This window comes from Canis lupus, chromosome 31, assembly GCF_011100685.1.
Source record: "Canis lupus familiaris isolate Mischka breed German Shepherd chromosome 31, alternate assembly UU_Cfam_GSD_1.0, whole genome shotgun sequence".
NCBI classification, from domain to species: domain Eukaryota; kingdom Metazoa; phylum Chordata; class Mammalia; order Carnivora; family Canidae; genus Canis; species Canis lupus.
Window position 1 is genome coordinate 39,499,122 of NC_049252.1, and position 23,666 is coordinate 39,522,787.

At 43.5% G+C, this 23,666-nt stretch overlaps 1 protein-coding gene across 1 annotated transcript in view; it reads right to left on the bottom strand.

Annotated features, from left to right (window-relative positions):
* The window catches only part of MCM3AP (minichromosome maintenance complex component 3 associated protein), a 52,137-nt gene that overhangs the window by 9,717 nt on the left and 18,754 nt on the right, over positions 1-23,666 (bottom strand). The window contains exons 13-21 of the mRNA XM_038581698.1: positions 23,355-23,455; positions 18,919-19,050; positions 18,435-18,548; positions 11,365-11,517; positions 10,013-10,210; positions 9,358-9,426; positions 9,143-9,277; positions 5,110-5,263; positions 4-262 (exon numbers count right to left, since the gene is read on the bottom strand). Of these exons, the coding sequence (XP_038437626.1) occupies positions 4-262; positions 5,110-5,263; positions 9,143-9,277; positions 9,358-9,426; positions 10,013-10,210; positions 11,365-11,517; positions 18,435-18,548; positions 18,919-19,050; positions 23,355-23,455 (1,315 nt within the window). The remainder of the gene's footprint in view (positions 1-3; positions 263-5,109; positions 5,264-9,142; positions 9,278-9,357; positions 9,427-10,012; positions 10,211-11,364; positions 11,518-18,434; positions 18,549-18,918; positions 19,051-23,354; positions 23,456-23,666) is intronic.

Sequence of the window (23,666 nt, forward strand, 5' to 3'; positions counted from 1 at the left end):
AACCATCTTCCACTTCCTTGTCCATGGTGTCCCCTCCTGGGCTAGGTACAAGGACCACAAGGGGAAGCGCAGGCTGGAAGGGCTTGGCCTGGAGGAGCTGCTTCAGCTGCAGCAACGCAGACAGCCAGTACACGTCCTCCTCCGCCATGTCCTCGCTCTCCACTTTGGGGGGAAGCAGCAGCATGAGCCCACTGGCGCCCAGGAGCTCCTTCTGCGTCTCCACAGCATCGAGGGCGCAGTCGCTGAGAGCACCGTGAGCCACCTGCAGCAACATGTAGGCCATCAGGAGGGACACACCAAGGGACCAACCAGCAGAACAAGGGCAACCAAATGCTCATGGCTCTCTAGGCTGCCCTCCCTCCGTGAGGCTGCAAATGAGTGCAAGAAACAGCCAGGTCAACAGATAATTCAGCCTCTACAGGAACTGTGTTTGAAGAGGTTAATCTTAACAATCACCCTTAAACAGGTATAAAAATAGGTAAGCCCAAAATACAAACAAGCCAGGTAAGCCCAAGACGACAGGGCATAAAGGCAAACCAGCAGCAAACAAGGGATTCTGACCAGTTTCCAGAAAGCATCATGGAGACAGGAACCACTGCATTAAGAAAGCAGAGGAAGCTAGACCTGAAGACCTAGAGATGTAGGTTCGGGAGGCACCAGGCCTGCTGAGCCTGCAAAAGCTCTGAACACTCAGACCCAGAAGCACCAAGAGCCAGAGGCAGGGTTCGGGACCACATGGCCAAGTCACGCACAGAGCAGTGCCCTCCAGGTCACCTGCCCACCTACAGGCGGCCTCTAAGTACAATCTGCCCCCTGCAGGCGTCCTATGCTGAGAAGATGCAGGCACTTAGCACTGGCCACACCCTACATGTCCCAAGAGGAAGAGCCAAGATGAATCCTTTCCAAAGAAACCAAACAGTGCAAGAGACTCATCGACCCTGACATCTGAAGGTAGCTCCCCCAAAAGGTGGGCTTGCTGTTCAGTTACTCTGTACCCACCCCACCCAAGCACACAGCTTATGAGCAGCCTTTAAGGGCCTCATTCAGGTACAGGCAGCCTCAGAGAACATGTCTGAGGAGAGCCTCTAATGTGAGAGAGAGACTAGAATAACAGAGAAGAGGAAATCCAAAGGAAACAGATAACGCATGGGGCATAAGAAAACTCAGACCTCAAAAATCCTAATTTCCTCTGATGATGCATCCAAAAATAGTCATCAGATGATGTGATAAACTCAAATAAGGATGAGAACGAGGAAATCAAACGATATCCACGGAACAGAAAACTCAATAGACCATCTGGAATATAAAAATCAATGATTCTCCCAGAGCACAATATTTAAAAACAAGACAAAAACTAGGATAGAAAGGATAAGAAGCTCAGAGGATTAAGTGAGGAGATCTACCATGTGTCTCGAGGGAGCTCAGCAGAGCACAGAAAGAGGAGGAGCCCATGTGGCACCACGACGCAACAACGTCCCGCGAGGGAGCGCACAGAGTCAGCAGCAGGCAGGCCTCAGTGGATTTTCAGAACCCCAGAAACAGAGCAGCCTTCTAAAGAAAAACAGAACCAGGCCACAGAGAAAAGAACAAGAATCGCCTCAAACATCTCAACAGCAACTCTGGATGGAGCAAAACTGGAAGGAAAAACCTTTCAACCCACACTTCTATAAACCTAGTTAAACCACAAAGCACACGTGAAGGTTAACACACGTTGAGAGAGTCTGGGGGCAAGGAAACTCTATTCCCACAGATCGTTTCTTTGGAAGAAACTGGAAGATGCATCCCACCAAACAGGAAACAAAAAACAGCTGCTGCTGTCAACGGCAAGCCCGGGTAAGCACTTGTAGGAGTCAGGTGGGACCTAACAGCTCACTTCACCCACAGGGGCACCCTGTGCTGTGTGGCCTGGGGCAATTTATCCTAACTTCATAAGGTCTCATTCACATGTGGAATTTACAAAACAAATGAGCAAAGGGGGGAAAAAAAAGAGAGACAAACCAACAAACAGACTCTTAACTGCAGAGAACAAACTCATGGTCACCAGAGCGGAGGGCGGTGAAAGAGGTGATGGGGTAAGGAGTGCACTTGTCATGATGAAATAAATACGTAAGTAAAATAACACAAAATAACATAAAACAGATACAAGCAAGCAGGAGAGGGAGAGGGGAGGATGACAGTTGTAATTTGGGATATAAACCAGGGAGGAGGCGTGCTTGACACTCCCCCCCACCCCATGGCTTCCTTCTACCACTGGGACATTAGCTCCTGAGAACGGGGATGGATCTCTGTTGCCTTCTGCTATATCCCCGCACCTGGAATACTGCTTGAGACGCGAGAAGTCACTCAGTAAATACTTGTGAAATGCATACCGGAGTGAATGGTGAGGAATGCAGTGTGACTTCTGAAGGAGAGAGGCTCTCTCCAACAGGTACAAGCCAGCCCAAGACTGATTAAAAACCAAAACAAACAAAGCAAAAACTATGGAAAGGGGAGGAAATGAACAAAGTGAAAATCAGGAAAACTCAGCGAGCAGAGACCCTATGGATGTTATTAAACATATAAACAACATGAAGTATTAAAGACAAAAAAAAAAAAAAGAGGGCCCCTAAGAGCACTCATACACAAGGCACTTGCCCAAGGTCACAGTCAGCAGGGGGGGAACAGGACCACGTAACTGGTACAGAGACCCGAGTGGCGGTCAGCCCAGACGGGAGTTAGAAGACTCCTTTGTCAAAGGAAGGGATAAGGTGAAGTGACCGAGCATCTGGAAAACCCTACAAAGTTTTTTTTTTTTTTCCTACAAAGTTATATACAGTCCACACACTAGCACATTTGGGTAAAAATTAATAAGAGACATAGAAAAAATTATGTAAGTGAGAAAATAAGGCAACTATTACTTGCAAAAAAAATAAATAAATAAGAGATGTAGTCACAGAACACTTGTGACTGGGGCAAACAGCAGTCACACAGCCAATAAGATGTGACCCCCTCTCTGAGGTAAGACAAAGTGATGATGTAGCCGCCCTGGAATTTGGGGAAGGCTGGGTAGAACCAGGATATGAGAGTTCATTCCTCACCCAGCATGGGGTGCAGCCACGAAGACAGCCCCCAGGATCCCAGCTCCCAGTGCCCATGCCCTTCAACAATCCCCTGCCCTGACTCGTTTGTAACAGACAGAATCAGTAAAATAAAAAATAAATGGAAATAAATGGGAGGTGCGCCTGGGTGGCTCAGTTGATGAAACATCTGACTTCAGTTCATGATCTCGGGGTCTTGGGATCAAGCCCCATGTCGGGCTCCTTGCTTAGCAGTGAATCTGCTTCTCCCTCTGCCTGCTTGCTCTCTCCCTCTCTCTCTCTCTCTCAAATAAATTACAGCAAATTATGGGGATCCCTGGGTGGCTCAGCGGTTTCGCGCCTGCCTTTGGCCCAGGGCGCGATCCTGGAGTCCCGGGATCGAGTCCCACGTCGGGCTTCCGGCATGGAGCCTGCTTCTCCCTCTGCCTGTGTCTCTGTCCCCGCCCCCCTCTCTATCATAAATCAATCAATCAATCTTAAAAAAAATAAATAAATAAAAAATAAATTACAACAAATTAAATTAAATTTAAATTAAACTAAAATTTTAAAAAGGCAGAATCAGACAAAAGTGATAGGATGTTGCCTCTAAGATTAGATTAAAGAGACTGTCTTATTCTGCTGATGGCAGGCAGCTGCCTTAGCGAGAGGCCCCAGCCACAGCTGGCAAGGATGTGAATCCTGCCAACAACCACAAGAGGAAGATGGAAAATGGATCTTTCCTCAGTCAAGTTTTGAGATGAGACCAGAGCTTTGCTTACATCATGATCCCACCTTATGAGAAACCCTGAGCTACAGGACCCAACTAAACCACACCTACACTTCTGACCCACAGAAACTATAAATAATAAATGTTTGCTATTTTAAGTTGCTAAGTCTGGGGGCAATTTGTTGTATAACAATAGATATATTTTAATGTGAAATCAGTAGAAAACATCTAAAGTAGCTAAGTTGAGAAATAGCAGCGTAAGTATGTGATTTGGAAATACAACAGAAATTAAGCCCTGGCCCCTAAGCAGCCTAAGGTGACCTCTGAAAATGGTTCACGACTCACTTGACCCAGAAAACCCTACAAAATCATGCAAATCAAGAGGTTCAAATCTTTGTGTTCACATTAAGGACACGTGTGAAACTGCCCAGGCCATCAAGGATATGCAAATCCGAAAAGCCACCAAGTATGTGAAAGATGTCACTTTGCAGCAGCAGTGTGTACCGTTTCCTTGCTGTGATGATGGAGCTGGCAGGTGTGCCCAGGACAAACAGTTGGGCTGGACCAGGGTCAGTGGCCCAAGAAGCGTGGTACTTCACGTGCTTGAAAATGCGGAGAGTAATGCTGAATGTAAGGGCTGAGATGTAGATTCTCTGATCACTGAGCACATCCAGGTGAACAAAGCCCCCAGGATGCAGCGCAGAGCTTACAGGGCTCATGGTTGGATTCACCCACTCATGAGCTGGGGATAGGAGCTAGGAGAGGGGCAGGCAAGGGCTGCTGTCTCATTATAAATTGTAAGATGTTATCTGACTTTTAAACTACATTTAAGTATTACTTTGATTAAAAGACAAAAGAATTGGGATGCCTGGGCGCCTCAGTGGTTGAGTGTCTGCCTTTGGCCCAGGGCGTGACCCTGGGGTCCCGGGATCAAGTCCTGCACTGGGCTCCCTGCAGGGAGCCTGCTTCTCCCTCTGCCTGTGTCTCCGCCTCTCTCTCTCTCTGTCTCTCATGAATAATAAAATCTTTAAAAGAAAAAAAAAAAAGACTTAAGAATAAAGTCAAGAGGAACAACAAACTCACTGTCCAGTTGGTGAACCAAACCATGACCGTCACCTCTGAATAGTGACAGCATAGATACCTATCATCTTTATGCTTCCTCTATATTTCCTTGTATTTCTGTACTTTCACACATACATTACTTTTACATTTAGGAAATAAATAGTTATCAAAACAGAAAAACAGGCACTTATAGGATTCTAATAATGTCTGGCAGTGAGCGAAATAAGAAGATCACAGAAGCAAACACACGTGATTCTTACCCACCTTTATGCAGACGTTGACAGCAACAGTCTGATCCCCTATGCTGCTGAGCGCATGAAATAGAGCGAGTGTCTGAATCCCCCCAGGCTCACTGCCTGTGTCATCCATGGAGCCGTCACCTCCCATGAACTTGACTTGTAACCAGTTTGCTAAAATTCTGTGAATAAAAGAAAATAACAATTAAAAAAAGATTTTTTTAAAAAGGTTTTATTTATTTATTTAAACATGATGGGGATCTCTGGGTGGCTCAGCGGTTTAGCGCCTGCCTTTGGCCTGGGGCGCAATCCTGGAGTCACAGGATCGAGTCCCATGTCGGGCTCCCGGCATGAAGCCTGCTTCTCCCTCCTCCTGTGTCTCTGCCTCTCTCTCTCTATGTCTATCACAAATATTAATTAATTAATTAATTAATTAATTAAAAAAAAAAAACATGAGAGACACAGAGAGAAGCAGAGACACAGGAAGAGAAGCAGGCTCCATGCAGGGAGCCTGATGTGGGACTCGATCCCAGGTCTCCAGGATCACACCCTAGGCCAAAGGCGGCACTAAACCGCTGAGCCACCCAGGGATCCCAAGATTTTAATTCTAAATGTAACCTATAAAGATTTTTAGGAAAACTTAGGCAGGGAACTACCATACAGATGTGGGTTGACAGATATCAACTGTGATGGACTTCCCTAAACCCCATGTTAATCAAGGATCAACTACATACACACTCTACAGAATCAAATTTCATGCCGGAGCTCTTGAAGATTATTGGGATGTACATTTCTTAGAGAATAAACTTATTTAGCAAATCAGAACACAGCTGTTTTGTTCTAAGAAATGAATCATGATTTAAATACTTTTAAAATACTGCAACTCTCCTCTTTGCTCAGATGTCTTACAAACTGGATGACCTTTTCTTTAGCTTGCATGTGTTTCAATAGTAACTGCTAAAGAAGGAATGTATTCAGAGAACTTAGTACCCTTGAACACTGCTAACAGGAATGGAAAATGGGTGCAGCTACTGTGGAAAACAGTCGGGCAATTCTTCAAGGACTTTTAAACATAAAGTTACCTCACAACCTAGCAATTCCACTCCTAGGTATGTAACAAACAGAACTGCAAACATCTGTCCACACAAACACATACACATGAATGCTCAGAGCAGCATTATTCATCATAACCAGAGAGCGGAAACAACCCAGATGCCCATCAACTGACGAAAGATAAATAAACTGTGCTATATTCATACAATGGAATATTATTCAGCCACAAATAAAGAATGAAGGGCTGATACTGCTACAAGATGAAACCCAGAAAACAGGATGGCTGAGTGAAAGGTGCCAGTCATAGGTCTACACATAGTAGGACTCCGTTCATATAGGAAAACACATAGAAGATAGAGACAGTAGTGGTTTCTGGGAACTAATGACAGGGAGGAATGATGAGTAACTGCTGATGGATACGGGATTTCTTTGTAGGTAAAACATGTTCCAGAATTAGTGCTGATAGTTGTACCACTCTGTGAATATGAAAAAACAGTGAAACCAACTTTAGATGGGTGAAATGTATCATGTAAATTACATTGTCAATAAAGTTGTTAAAAAAGAAAAGTAACATGTTCTGCTTTAAAGTGTTTTCTGGACTACAAAGCTGTGATCATCAAGACAGTGTGGTACTGACATAAAAAGAGACACACAGGGATCCCTGGGTGGCGCAGCGGTTTAGTGCCTGCCTTTGGCCCAGGGCGCGATCCTGGAGACCCAGGATCGAGTCCCACATCGGGCTCCCGGTGCATGGAGCCTGCTTCTCCCTCTGCCTGTGTCTCTTCCTCTCTCTCTCTCTCTCTGTGTGACTATCATAAATAAATAAAAATCAATTAAAAAAAAAAAAGAGATACACAGATCAATGGAACAGAATAGAGAATCCAGGAATGGGCCCTCAACTCTACGGTCAACTCATCTTCGACAAAGCAGAAAAGACTCTCCACTGGAAAAAGGACAGTCTCTTCAATAAATGGTGCTGGGGAAATTGGGCAGCCACATGCATGAGAATGAAACTGGACCAATCTCTTACACCAGACACAAAGATAAACTCAAAATGGATGAAAGATCTAAATGTGAGACAGGATTCCATCAAAATCCTAGGGGAGAACACAGGCAACACCCTTTTTGAACTTGGCCACAGTAACTTCTTCCAAGATACATCCATGAAGGCAAGGGAAACAAAAGCAAAAATGAACTATTGGGACTTAAGATAAAAAAGCTTCTGCACAGCAAAGGAAGCAGTCAACAAAACTAAAAACTTACAGAACGGGAGAAGATATGTGCAAATCACATATCAGATAAAGGGCTCGTATCCAGGATCTATAAAGAACTTATCAAACAACACCCAGGAAATGAACAATCCAGTCAAGAAATGGGCAGAAGGGGATCCCTGGGTGGCGCAGCGGTTTGGCGCCTGCCTTTGGCCCAGGGCGCGATCCTGGAGACCCGGGATCGAATCCCACGTCGGGCTTCCGGTGCATGGAGCCTGCTTCTCCCTCTGCCTATGTCTCTGCCTCTCTCTCTCTCTCACTGTGTGCCTATCATAAATAAATAAAAAATTAAAAAAAAAAAAAAAAAAAGAAATGGGCAGAAGATGTGAGCAAACATATCTCCAGAGGAGACCCACACGGGACCCCAGACACGCGGAAAGATGCTCCACGTCCCTCGGCATCAGGGAGACACACACCAAATCCACGTAGGACCCCCACCCCGTCAGGACGGCCACCGTCAGGAGGCAACAGGTGTGGGGAGGATGTGGAGAAAGGGGAGCCTCTCTGCTGCTGTGGGAACGCAGGCGGGGGGGGGGGGGGAGCCACCGTGGGGACCTCGAGGAGTTGGACGGGCAGGGGGCCTCGAGGAGTCGGACACGGAGCTGCCCTCCGACCGGCAATTGCACTGCTGGGTACTGACCCCGCAGCCCAGAGGCGGTGAGCTGCAGGGGCACCTGCACCCCGCGTTCCCAGGGGCCGTCTCCAAGGGGGCCGCGCTGCGGGAGGAGCCTCGATGTCCACGGACACATGCTGGAGGAAGACGTGGTCCCTGCGCACCCTGGGTGTCACTCGGCCATCAGAGGGGGGAGATCTCGCCATTTACACGGACATGGGGGGAGCCGGAGGGCGTGATGCCGAGGGAGGCGAGTCAGCCAGGGAGAGACATTATCACACGGCCTCCCTCATACGGGGACTAGAGGAAATAGTGAAAGGGATTATAAGGGAAAGGAGGGGAAGTGAGTGGGAAAAATTAGAGGGAGACAAAATGAAAGACTCCTAACTCTGGGAAGCAAACAAAGGGTTGCAGAAGGTGGGGGGATGGGGTAGCTGGCTGACAGGCACTGAGGAGGGCACTTGATGGGGTGAGCACTGGTTATCATACTGTATGTTGGCAAACTAAATTTAAAGAAATTTTTAAGGGACGCCTGGGTGGCTCAGCGGTTGAGCATCTGCCTTCAGCCAAGGGCGTGATCCTGGAGTCCTGGATCAAGTCCCACATCAGGCTCCCTGCATGGAGCTTGCTCCTCCCTCTGCCTGTCTCTGCCTCTCTCTCTCTGTGTCTCTCATGAATAAATAAATAAAATCTAAAAAAAAATAAATTAATTAAATTTTTTAAAAAAGTGATTTCTGGAAGCAGTTTGATTATAGAAAATAATGCCATGTCAATTTCTTGAATTTCTTTTTTAAAAAATGCCAGTTTTTTTTCTTAAAAAAAAAAAAAAGGGAAGGGGACTACAGCAAACACACTATAAATGGTCTTCCCCAAGAATCTGAATGAAGTGGGCTCTAATCAATACACCTCAGCATAGCTTTAGATGAGCATCAACTCTTAAATGCTTTTGCACATAAACTATTATCCCGTTTACAGAATAAAAATTTTAAAAATCTAAAGTGTCAACTTCAAGCCACAAACAGAACAGGCCACAAGTCCCTGACGCCTGATGCTTTCAGAAGTCACTCTGCCTCCAGACGTCACTTTCTCAACCTCACAGCCCAAAGAGGGAACCCTTTCCTGACCTGCCAGGGCTCCCTGGGCCCTGCTCTTCTCCATCAGGCAACACCAGCACCAGCTTCCAAAATACACGTTCCCGCCTCCCAGGGAGATGCTTGGCCACGAGGGACGGCAGGTCCAGGGGCACCCATGCCGCGTCACTGGAAGGGACAGAGCACAGGGGGTGAGCCAGGGCACAAGCCCCAGTCAGGAGAAGCACGCACACCGGGGCACAGCAGACCTCAGCAGTTGCTTGTAGAAGTGCTGAACCTTCATCTGGTGTGCTGTCTGACTTCTGAGCCACCGTAACCTATGAAGAAAGGACACAGTGCGTGAGGCCAGCTCAGTGCCCGAGCAAGGAACCTGATAAATTCCTGCTGTTCTGAGTGGAAAATAACTGGTTAGTGGAGTCTCCTGATGGAGATGCTTAGGAGACTAAGAGAACTTTTTCTGATAAAGAAACTGATTAGTCAGCAGACTCATTCATTAAACAAATATCAAGCACTTATCTATCATGTGTGAGCCATGGGAGATGAGCAGTACACAGACAAAATTCCGCCCTCTACAACACTTCCACAGGGACAGAACCTCTACCAACGGATATGGACAGCGTAAATCCACAAAGACCAGAAAACAAACAGGTGATTCTAAGTAAGATTCCAGTACCAGGCCCTGAGTGTGTGAAGTAGAAAAGGCACACGAAATCAAGGCATGTAGAACGTGTCACACGTCGGAACTGGAGGGGAAGACAAACTTCCAGAACAAAATCCTGCATCTGTCTTCACTTTCTCTGATTCTACCCATCTTCCCTCCAAATGCACACATTATTCCACGCTCCCCATAAAGCCGGGTGGGGCACGGGCACATCGGGCAGCCACGGCAGGCTGAGTGCTGACCTGGTGCAGGAGATGCCCACTCTCCCTGCATGGCCCAAGTCCAGAAGGCCCTTGGCCAGGTTCTCCTCAGCAATGGGACACTCCGCACTGGGCACCAAGGTCCTCAGCCGGTCGTTGATATCCACACAGCAGGGGGCCGCTGGGAAGGCCCGCATCTGGCGCCTAAGTTTCTTCCGGGCCGCGACGGCTTCTCTCCACCTGGAAGATACACCAATATGTCATCCCTGCGTATACTGAAGTTTACTGATAGGGACAAATGCAAAAATGCAGTCCAGCGCTAAAACACAGGGCAGCACACTTCCTGGGAATATGTGTAAGTCTTTTTCAGCAACAGTCCTCAAACTGAAAAATGAATCAGAATTAAAATTAATACTCAGGCACAGGAAAGGCATGGTAACAGTTGAGTGGTGGTGAACAACAAAACCAGGGAAGCACCAAAGCTGAACAACCTTTGGACACCAATTTGGCAATATGGATACAAACCTAAGATACATACACACTCTGACCCAGCAAATACCACTGATAGGAATTATCTCCAGGTACGTGTGTACCCGTGTGGAATGTTTGTAAAAAGACAGTCACTGCAGCACTCTGTCACAGCTAAAAAGAAAAGCCACGTGAAAGTCTCCCCCCTGAGAACTAGGCAGGTCATGTATGGTGCCACTGACACCTGGAAGAGTCCAGTATGCTGTGGTGGTTTGGCCTCCACCTGACCTCAAATGCAGTAAAGGCTAGCACAGAGCAGAGACGTGCTAAGTTTATGTTCATTATTTTCCTCCTTTTCTATAAGGTTATATTACTATATATAAACCTAAAACTACTTAATTTTTTATTTATATTTATTTTTAATTTTTAAAAATATTTTATTTATTTATTCATGAGAGACGCAGAGAGAGGCAGAGACATGGGCAGAAAGAGAAGCAGGCTCTCTGCAGGGACCCCAGGGTCATGCCCTGAGCCAAAGGCAGACGCTCAATTGCTGAACCACCCAGGCGTCCCTACTTAGTTTGAATATGCAGTCTGTATGTTGTATACATTTCCCTGAGAATTGCTTTTTTCACTAATTATATTTTGGAAATTCATGCAGCTAGAATTTGTTTGGCTCATTCATGGCTACCTCCCTGTGAGTAAACAACAGAAAACAACCTATAAATATTTGTCGTAATACAGAACAGCTCCCAATCTGATTCCATATTCATCCCCTTAGCATCGACTCTTTAGGAAGGAACAGGTTTCGTGTGTTTGTGTGTCTGTGTGTGTGTGTGTAACTGACTATTTCTGAAAGTATCACCTTTATCAAAGGCTCTCCCCACGTGCATTCATTTCTTCTGTAAGGAGGATACATGACTCACCGCTGGAGATATTTGCAGAAGCACTGAAGTTCCTGGAGGGTCTCCTTTGCAGTCTGGAAAATTTCTTCCCCAAGAAACAGGTCCACCAGGTGGGCACAGACATCCTCACAGCAACGGGCCACTCGGACCCTCTGGTCTGTCTCCACTGCACTCCTACAGAAGAGGGCAATCAGGATGAGAGACATTGCACCCCAGGCCCACACACATCGAGTGCTTGCCCTCAAAGTGGCAAGACTCTGCATCCTTAATATTTTTTTTAATTTATTTATTCATGAGAAACAGAGAGAGGCAGAGACACAGGCAGAGGGAGAAGCAGGCTCCATGCAGGGAGCCCGATGTGGGACTCGGTCCTGGGACCCCAGGATCACGCCCTAGGCCAAAGGCGGCAGTAAACTGCTGAGCCACCCACGCTGCCCCACATCCTTACTACTGAAATGTAATTATGTCTCTGCCACAAAAGAAGCTTTAAGATTTTCATTTTACTTAATGTACAGACACCTGAAAAGACAGAAGAGAAAAAAGAACAAAAGTGGTACAGTGTACTAGATTACAGGTCCAACAGAACCCTTGCAAATGGTCAATATACCTTTAACCTAATAAACAGTCAACAAATTTTAATTTTTAAATGACCAGTAAGACAACTTCCACACTTTCTCATCAGCAATATCTGATGTTTGCAATTACAAGTGTCTCAAGTACATGACAGCTGGCAGCCAAAACTGGCAGCACATGTCTTACATGGCAGTGGTCCTCAGATAAACCAGTATCTAAAAGAGATTATTATGACAAAATTCTGTCAACCAAGGGAGCACAGAAAATGTTATCAAATACATTTAGTCACAAAATCAAAGAAGCTTAAACAAGCACGACGTATTTTCAGTAGCCATCCTCTGTGGCAGGTGGACACCAGCTCTGGACCTGAGCTGAAACCCAGGTCTCCTGGGACTGCAGGAAAATATATCAGCAAGTCCCAGCTCTTATATATTTCCTAACGCTCCCTCCTGGGATTAAGAACAGACATCGATCCATCACTTAAATGGTCTCATACTTAAACAGGGAAACAGACTCGCATTTATTAAAGACAGAAACACGATTGAAACAAAACACTTCTGTCCTCCATCTGCACTGGAATCTACGCTCTGTGCTACTAAAGCTCATCTGGTCCAAGGCTACCTCAGGGGAGCTCAAACACAGACAGATTTCCCTGCATATTGAACTTCTTTCTACCCTGAGGCTTGGAGGTGAAATCAATAAAGTTCTTAAGTGACCATAAACTTAATATAGAAGACTATACACATAAGATGTTATATATGAGTCTCATGGTAACCATACCAAAAACCTATCATACATACACAAAAAATAAAGAGAAAGGAATCCAAGCATATTATTTCAGAAAGCCATCAAACTCCATGTGAAGAGAGAAGAAAGGAACAGAGAAGAATTATAAAAAACCAGAAAGTGATGAACAGAAGGGTAATAAGCACATACCTATCAGTAATTGCGTTGAATGTAGATGCTCAAATTGAAACACATAGGGTGACTGAATGGATTAAAAAACAAGATCCATCTACGTGCTGCCTACAGGAGTCTCACTTCAGACCTAAAGACATACAGACTGACGGTGAAGAACGAGTGGAAAACACACACCATGCAAATGGAAGTGAATAAAAGCCAAGGTAGCAATACTCAGACAAGCTAGACTTTAAAACAATGACCATAGCAAGAGGCAAAAAAGTATGCTACATAACGATAAAGGGAACAATATCTACGTACCCAACATGGGAGCACCTAAATACATAAAACAAATACTAACAGACACAAAAGAGAAACTGGCATAAAACAGCAATGATAGAGAACTTTAACACCACATTCACATCAACGGATCGATTATCCAGACAGAAAATCAACAAGGAATCAGTGACTTTGAACAACACATTAGACCAGTTGGGCCTAACAGATATATATAGAATATTCCATCCAAAAACAACAGAATACAGATTCTTTAGGTGCATAAGGAACACTCTCCAGGACAGATCACTTATTAGGCCACAGAATAAGTCTCAATAAATTTAAGAAGACTGAAAGCGTATCAGTTCTTCAGTTCAGATGCTTCAGTTGGAAGCATCTCTTCCAACAACAAGAGTATGAAACAAAAAACCAATTACAAGAAAAAATATGCAAAGAACACAAATAAATGGGGGCTAACCAACAGGCTACTAAACAAAAAAAATGGGTCAACCAAGAAATCAAATAAGAAATTAAAAAAATACACGGAGACAAATAAAATGAAAATACAACAGTCCAAAATCTTTGGGATACAGCTGTCCCAAGGAGATTTATAGTGATACAGGCCTACCTCAAGAAGAAAAATCTCGAATAAACAATCTAACCTTACACCTAAAGAACCTAGGGGGAAAAAAGGACAAACAAAACCCAAAGCTTAGGGACACATGGGTGGCTCACTGGATGAGTGTCTGCCTTTGGCTCAGGTCGTGATTCCGGGGTACTGGGATCAAGTCCTGCCTCAGGCTCCCCACAGGGAACCTGCTTCTCCCCCTGCCTGTGTCTCTGCCTCTCTCTCTCTGTGTCTCTCTTGAATGAATGAATGAATGAATGAATGAATAAATAAATAAATAAAATCTTTAGAAAACAAAACAAAACACAAAACTTAGAGAAGGAAAGAAATAATAAAGATGAGAACAGAAATAAATGAAACACAGTAAACACAAAATAGATCAATAAAACCAATAGCTGGTTCTTCGTAAAGATAAACAAAATTGAAAAACCTTTAGCCAGACTCATCAAGAAAAAGAGGACTCAAAGAAATTATGTTAGAAATTGAGAAGGAGAGGCGCCTGGGTGGCTCAGTGGTTGAGCATCTGCCTTTGGCTCAGGTCATGATCCCCGGGTCTCTAGTCTCCACCCTGCCTTGCTCAGTGGGGAGTCTGCTTCTTCCACGGCCTCTCACCCAGCTCGTGCTCTCTATCTCAAATAAAAAATAAAATCTTTGAAAAGAAAAGAAATGGAAGAGAAAAAAACATCACAGAAATAGAAATGTTAGGGACGCCTGAGTGGCTACAGTGGTTGGGTGCCTGCCTTCGGCTCAGGTCATGATCCCAGGATCCGGGATCGAGTTCCGCATCAGGCTCCCTACAAGGAGCCTACTTTTCCCTCTCCCTGTGTCTCTGCCTCTCTCTCTCAGTCTGTGTCTCGCATGAATAAATAAATAAATAAATCTTAAAAAACAAAAAAGAAATACAAAGGATGTAAGAAAATATAAAAAATTATATGCCAACAAACTGGACAACCTAGAAGTAGATAAATTCCTAGAAACATACAATCTTCTAAAACTCAATCAGGAAAAAAATAGAAAATTTGAACAGATTACTAGTAATGAAATGGAATCAATAATCAAAAAACCCAACAAACAAAAGTTCAGGCCAGATGGCTTCACAGGTAAATTCTATCAAATACGTAAATAAGAGTTAATAACTACTTTTCTCAAACTATTCCAAAAAATAGAAGAGGGAGGAAAACAGTCTATAAATGTAGTAACATTCATTCTACAAAGCCAGCATTATCCTGATACAAAAACAGATACTACAAAAAAAGAGAAATACAGGCCAATATTCTTGATGAACATGGATGCAAAGATCCTCAACAAAATATTAGCAGACTGAATTCACCAATACATGAAAAATGATTCTCCACAATCAAGTGAGATTTATTCCAGCGATGCAACGGTGGTTCAATATTCATAAATCAATCAATAGGACACACCACATTAACAAAAGAAAGGATAAAAACCGTAAGATCATCTCAATAGATAAAATTAAAAAGCATTTGACAAAATACAACCCCACTGATGATAAAAACTACCAACAGGGCAGCCTGGGTGGCTCAGCGGTTTAGCGCCGCCTTCAGCCCAGGTCGTGATCCTGGAGACCCGGGATCGAGTCCCACGTCGGGCTCCCTGCATGGAGCCTGCTTCTCCCTCTGCCTGTGTCTCTGCCTCTCTCTCTCTCAATCCTCTCTGTGTGTTCTCATGAATAAATAAATAAAATCTTTAAAAAAAAAAAAAAACTACCAACAAAGTGCATATAGAAGGAACATATCTCAACATAATAAAGGTCACACAGTGAACATCATATTTAATGGTGAAAGACTGAGAGACCTTTTCCTCTAGGATCATTAACAAATCAAGGATGCTCAACTCTCACCCCTTTTATCCAATATAGTACTGGAAGTCCCAGCTACAGCAGTGAGACAAAAAAATAAAGGAATCCAAATTGGTAAGAAAGAAGTAAAACTGTCACTCTTTGCAGATAAAGTGATACTAACTATAGAAAACCCTAGGGGGATCCCTGAGTGCCTCAGCGGTTTGGCGCCTGCCTTTGGCCCAGGGCACAATCCTGGAGTCCCGGGAGTGAGTCCCGCGTCGGGCTCCCTGTGTGGAGTCTGCTTCTCCCTTTGCCTCTCTCTCTCTCTCTCCATCATAAATAAATAAATCTTTAAAAAAGAAAAAAAGAAAACCCTAAAGACTCCACCAAAAAACTACGAGAACTGATAAATGAATTCAATAAAGTTACAAGACACAAAATTCATACATGGAAATTTGCTGCATTTCTATACACTAATAACGAAGTAGCAGAAAGAGAAACTGAATTTAATCAAGTAAGTATAAGACCTATACTCTGAAAACTATACAACACTGATTAAAGAAACTGAAAATGATACAAACAAATGGAAAGGTATTTCATGCTCATGGGTTGCAAGAATTAATATCGTTAAAATGTCTATACTATAAAGGAATGTACAGATTCGATACAATCCCTATCAAAACACCAACAGCACTTTTCACAGATAAAAACAAATAATCCTAAAATCTGTATGGAACCACAAAGACCTTGAATAGTCAAAGCAATCTTGAGAAAGAATAACAAAATTGAAAGTATCACAATCCCAAATTTCATAATATACTACAAAACTACAGTAATCAAAATATATGGTACTGGCACAAAAAGAGACACAGGGATTAATGGAATAGGATAGAGGGCCCATTCCTATACGGTCAATTGTCTATAAACAAAGGAGGTAGGAGTATACAGCGGAAAAAGATAGTTTTCAACAAATGCTGTAGGGAAAACTAGACAGCTACATGCATGGGAAAGAAACTAGACCACTTTCTCACACCACACACACAAAGAAACTCAAAATGGATTAAAGACCTCAATGTGAGACCTAAAACCTTAACACCCCTAAATGAAAACACAGGCAGTAACTCTCGGACATCATCCTTCACAACCTATTTATGAATAAATCTCCTCAGGCCAAGCAAACAAAAGCAAAAACAAGCTACTAAGATTATACCAAAATAAAAAGCTTTTGTACAGTAAAGGAAACCATCAGCAAAACAAAAAGGCAACCCACTGAATGGGAGAAGATATCCACAAATGATCTATCCAATACAAGATTAATATCCAAAATATATTAAGAACTTACATAACATAAAAAAAAAATCCAATTAAAAACAGGCAGAGGACCTGAATAGGCATTTCTCGAAAGAGGACATATATACGGCCAACAGACTCATGAAAAGATGCTCAACATCACACTAGTTGTCAAGGAAATGTGAATCAAAACCATAAATGAGATACCACCTCATACCAGTCAGGTGGCTAGAATCAAAAAGACAAGAAATAATGATGTTGACCAGGATGTGGAGAAAAGAGAACCCTTGTGTACTGCTGGTGGCAACGTAAATTAGTACAACCGTTGTGGAAAACAGTATAGAGGCTTCTGAAAAAACTAAAACTTAAAATACCTTATGATCCGGTAATTCTACTACTGCGTACTTATTAACCCGATGAAACTGAAAACGCTAATTTGAAAAGACATCTGCACCCATATGTTTATAACAGCATTACTTACAATCATCAAGATGTGGAAGCAACCTAAGTATCCAGAGACACATAAATAAAGATACGGGTGTGGGTGGGTGTGGGCGTGGGTGTGTGTGTAGGCGTGCAAAAATACTACTCAGCCATCAAACAAGAATGAGATCTTGCCACTTGCAACCCCATGGATAGATGTAGAGAATAATGTGCTAAGTGCACTAAGTCAGAGAAAGACAAATACCTTATTTCACTTTTATGTGGAACCTAAAACACAGAACAAAGGAACAAACAAAAACAGACTCTTAAATACAGAGAGCTGGTGGTTGCCAGAGGCAGGTAGGTGGGGGCATGAGTGAAATAGATGGAGATTAATTAAGAAGTACAAACTTCCAATCACAAAATAAATATGTCACAGAGACGAAAAGAACAACACAGGGAATACAGTGAATAATAAATACTGGGGCAGACCGGGTTGCTCAGTGGTTTGGCGCCGCCTTCATTCAGCCCAGGGCATGATCCTGGAGACCTGGGATCGAGTACCACACCAGGCTCCCTGCGTGGAGCCTGCTTTCCCTCTGCCTGTGTCTCTGCCCCCCCCTCCTCTCTCATGAATAAATAAATAAAATATTTTAAATAATAATAATAAGTACTGTAATAATGTTGTATGGTGACAGGTGGTGACTACACTTACCTTGGTGAACAATGACTCTATATATAGGACTTTCAAATCAATATGCTGTACACCTGAACCTAATATAACACTGAAAGTGAATTAGACTTCAATTTAAAAACTAAGTTAATAAAGTTCTTAAATGAAAGAATTCAGAGAAATCTTTTAACGTATGAAGCAAGAAAGGACCTTCTACTTGAGAAAAACTGACAGTGGCTAACTCGGCACGCAGAGGACTACCATGAATCGTCCTGCTGACGGACACCTCCCAGAGCCAGCGCAGGGCCGGTGGCGGCGCTGGGCACAGAAGCAAGGCCCTCTCTGGATGCAACACGGCTCCAACACAGGGACGCCATCTTACGGTTGGCCGCTCCAAGACATGCTCCTTGTCAGCGTGCAACACAGCTGGCGTGAACCACAGCGGCCTGGCCACAGCACCTCCACAACCCTAACCGTCCCAGCACCCCACACCCTCAGCTCCAGGACACCGGCACTCGACTTACTTCAACTCTTGCGAGCAGGTCTCTCTCACACATTCTGTCACCACCAGCTCTGTGAGCTCTGTAGCCAGGCCCTGGCTTAGCTCACTTAACACCAGTTCTCGCTCTTGTTTCAACCTACGGGTAAAAGCACAAGGGTCACGTTGAAGGGCCGGCAGACTCCTGACTTCGCAAGTGGGGATGTGAGTGGGGCTGCCTCAGCCGGCAAGCCCACTCCTCTGACCCCACCAGACAGCCACACGGCCACACACCCCAGCTTCCCCGCCACCACCTTCCCCGCAACGCCAGCCGGGAGGGAAGGCTGCTATGTACAAGGTGGCTGTGACCTCAGGACGCCCACCCACCCCCTGGGCTGTGCGCACGGGGCGTAGGGGAACCAAGGCTGAGGCCAGTGCAGTGGACAACGGTAGGAGCATCCAGGCCAGGGTGGGTTCTGTCCTGTGTCCATACTTTCCGACGCTGTCTCACACGCACAAGGCACACTCACCTCTCCTCTTCAGCCTGCCGCCTCTCCTCCTCCTTTCGCTCCCTTTCCTTAGAGACTTCTTCAGCTGCAATGTGCCTCAAAATACCTGTGGTTGCAGCTGTTAATAGCTCCTCCATAGCAGCATTGGAAACGCTAGGCAGAGAAAAGTGGGCATCATTCTAAATAGATAAATACAAGCCAAGCAAGCTGCATAACTACATTTCTAATATCAGCATGGAAAAAAATACATATTTGGTCTTTAGCATAAAAATTAAACTCATGGTTAAAAACATACAATCTATTACAGCTGACTCATGTAGAAATCTGAATACACCTATAACTTGTGAGGAAATTGACTCAGTATTCAAAAACCTCTCCTGATAAGGAAAAATGCAGAACCAGATGGCTCCACCGATAAATTATATTGAAAACTTATGGAAGAACACCAACCCTTCTCAAACTCTTCTAAAAATCTGAAGAGAAGAAACATTTTCTACACTTCTGTGAGACTAGCATTGCCCTGATTGGATACCAAAACCAGACAAAGACACTATTAGAAAACTACAGATCAATATCCCTTAAGAATATTGGTATAGGGGATCCCTGGGTGGCGCAGCGGTTTGGCGCCTGCCTTTGGCCCAGGGCACGATCCTGGAGACCCGGGATCGAATCCCACATCAGGCTCCCGGTGCATGGAGCCTGCTTCTCCCTCTGCCTGTGCCTCTGCCTCTCTCTCTCTCTCTCTCTCTGTGACTATCATAAATAAATAAAAAAAGTAAAAAAAAAAAAAAAAAAGAATATTGGTATAAAAATCCTCAACAAAATACTAACAAACCAAAGTTCAGCAATATATTTAAAGGATTATATAAAATTACCAAGTGGGATCTAGTCCTGGAATGAAAGGATAGTTCAACAAATGAAAACCAATGTAATACAAACATATTAATAAACTGAAGGGGAAAAAACTCACATGATCATCCCAAGTAATGCAGAAAGAGCATATAACAAAATTCAGCCCCATTTCATGATAAAAATTTTCAAAAAGAAAGTAGAAACAGAATTTCCTCAACATGATAAATCCTGCACATGAATATAAATGAATACGTGATACACCCACAGCTAACACCGTAGTCAGATGTGAAGCGCTGAAAGCTTTTCCTTTAAGATCAAGAACAAGACAAGGATGCCCTATTTGCTGCTTCTATTCAATACCATATTGGACATTACAGAAAAGTAAAAAACATCCAAAGTACAAAAGAAAAAAAAAAAACTATTATCTATTCACTAAGGACATGACCTTATATACAGAAAATCCTAGGAAGTCCACTCAAAACCTATTAGAACTGAGGGGCAGTCGGGAGGCTCAGCAGTTGAGCATCTGCCTTTACCCCAGGGCATGATCCTGGAGTCCCAGGATCGAGTCCCATGGAGCCTGCTTCTCTGCCTCTCTCTCTGTCAGTCATAAATAAATAAAAAATCTTAAAAAACAAACAAACCTCAATTTACTACATAAGTACAGTAATCAAAACAATGTGGAACTGGCATACAAATAGACAATATGGACCAAAAGAGTAGAACAGAGAATCCAAAAAAGAAACCCTCACAGGGATCCCTGGGTGGCTCATCAGTTTAGCACCTGCCTTCGGCCCAGGATGTGATCCTGGAGACCCAGGATCAAGTCCCACATCAGGCTCCCTGCATGGAGCCTGCTTCTCCCTCTGCCTGGGTCTCTGCCTCCATCTCTCTCTCTCTGTGTCTCTGTCTCTGTCATGAATAAATAAATAAATAAATCTTTAAAAAGAAAGAAAGAAAAAATAAATAAATAAATAAAAAAAAAAAGAAAGAAAGAAAGAAAGAAAGAAAGAAAGAAAGAAAGAAAGAAAGAAAAAAAGAAAGAAGCCCTCACATATGGCCAGTTGATTTCCAACAAGGGTGCCACGACCATTCAAAGAGGAAAAGACAGTCATTTCAAAATACAGAGAATATATACAAAAGAATGCTGTTGCATCTGTATCTTATACCGTATATGAAAATGAAACCAACGTACATCAAAGACCTAAACTTAAAGACTTAAAACTATAAAATTCTTAGAAGGAAACATGGGAAAATATTCATATTGTTGGATTTAGCAATTTCTTGAATATGAAATTGAAAAGCACAGGCAACAAAAGAAAAATTCAATAAAATGAACTGCATAAAATTTAAAACTTTCGTGCATCTTAGAACACGATCAAGAGAGTGAAAAGGCAATCTAAACCAAAAGGCACTCCCAAGCAGAATAGGAAAAAATGTTTGCAAATCATGTATCTAAAAAGGGACTAACATTCAGAAAATAAAAGAACTCCTACAAACTCAACAACAAAAAAACAATTCAAAAATGGGCCAAAGGACTTGAATATAGATTTCTCCAAAGAAGATACACAAAAGGCAAGCACATGAAAATACGCTTAACGTCGTTACTCATCAGGGAGATGCAAACTACGAGATACCACTTTGCACCCACGATGATGATTACTACAAAAGTTTTTTAAATGATACTGTGTGCTGGCAACAATGCGGAGAAAATGGAACCCTTGTGTGCTGATGGAGGGAATACAAAATGGTGTAGCCACTGTGGAAAAGAGTTTGGTAGTTTTTCAAAAAATATAAAAAAGAGGCAGCCCCAGTGGCTCAGCAGTTTAGCACCACCTTCAGCCCAGGGCGTGACCCCGGGGTCCTGGGATGGAGTCCCGTATTGGGCTCCCTGCATGGAGCCTGCTTCTCCCTTGGCCTGTGTCTCTGCCTCTCTCTCTGTCTCTCATGAATAAATAAAATCATATATATATATATATACATATATACACACACACACATAAAAGATCATATAATCCAGTAATTCCACTTCTAGGCACATGCCCACAAGAACTGAAAGCAGAGACTCAAATAGTTATTGGTAAACCAGTGTTCCTAACAGCATTATTCGCAGTAGTCAAAAGGTGAAAAAAAAAAAAGTGTCCATCAACAGACAAATAAGCAAAATGTGGTACATATACATGTATATGTGTGTTGATACACGTGATCCTTAAACAGCACGCTTTGAACCGCACGGGTCCCCTGACACCAACACCACGGTAAGTGTACTTTCTTTCCTTTACGATTTTATTAACATTTTCTTCTCTCTAGCTTACTTTACTGATATATACAACAAACAGGATACGTGTTAATCAACTACTAACTGTTATCAGTAAGGCTTCCAGTCAATAGTAGGTTATAAGCAGTTGAGATTTTGGGGAGTCAAAAGTTAAACTCAGATTTTCGACTGCACAGGGCGTCAACACCCCAAGAGTCAACTGTATACTTCAAGGGAGTGTTATTCAGCCATAAAAAGGAAGAAAATGCTGATTTGTGCTACTATAGATGAACTTAAAGACGTTTTGTATCTAAAACAAGCCAGACACAAAAGGACAAATACTCTTACGATGTCTCTTATGTGAGGCGTGTAAAAGAGACAAAGTCATAAAGTCATAAAACAGAATAGAGGTTAACAGGAGCCGCGGAGAGAGGAGAATGGGATATTACTGCTGAATGGCTACAGTTTGTTTGGGATGAAAAATTTTGGAAATAGTGATGAGGGATACACAACATGGTTAACACACTTAAATGTCACTGAATTGTGTGCTTAAAAATGATTAAGGTGGTTAACTTTGTTATGCACATTTTATCACAATAAAACAAAGCCAATGAAATCCTATTTGTTTTTAGTTCAAACTAAAGGTAGGAGTCCAGTATAAGAAAATGAATCAAGCCTATCAATAACCTTAATCCTTTTGAGGCATCTGCACTTTTGGTGAAAGAATACCTTTTAATCATTGCGTGATTTCATGTGTAATAGGATTTTACAACATGTCTGAAATTCTTAAGATAATCTGATTTACTAAATCAATTAGCTTTACTTAACTTTATAGAAGTCGCTTAAGTCTTAAATTTTGAAGTTTTGACTGTTAAATTTATGAAGACTAGATATCTAAGATATTAGAAACATATGAGATTTATAAATATAACTTAAAATCTCTAAAGAAATTTCATCATGGCATAAAACACAATTGATGTCGAATGTTTAAAAGGATTTAATCTGTTAAATTTCTAAAGTAAAATTTAATCCAAGATCACATAAAAGTGTTTCTAATATTCAATAGAGAATAAAGAAATTTTTACTTCACTAGATTGTAAAGGCATATTTAAAGTTTAAGGAAAAATAGGTCTTACTTTAGAACTCTAACAAACCCAACCTTGCTCAAAAGGCGCACACCCGCAGAAACTCCTGCCAGCGACCGACGAGGTCATGAGCGCCAGCACAGCTAAGGCTGCACCAAGGGCAGGTGGCGTCCTGCCCAAGACCGAGCAGCTCCACGGGGAGAAACGGAGGGACGGGGGCCCGGCGGGCGGGCAGCTTCAGAGAGGAGGGGCACGGCACTCACCCCAGGGCTGTCATGGCGAAGGCCGCCCCGGCGGCACCAACCTCCTCACAGTCCCTCTGCAGGACCTCCTGGATGAGCTCATCCACCACCTGAGCCAGGTCCTGAGGAGAGGTCAGAGGGGTCAGGCGTGGCAGGGAGGCTCGGCCTCAGTCCACCCGGCCTTACAGCCCGAGGGCCCCGAGCCCTGCACAGGACCCGAGGTGGCCTAGGGCAGCCCCCGCCCTGGGGCAAACGTCGCTCGCAAGCCGTCTGAGGGCCCCGACAGTCCTCATGTGGGAATCAGCCATGCTGCTTCTGGAAGGCTTTCCTGCT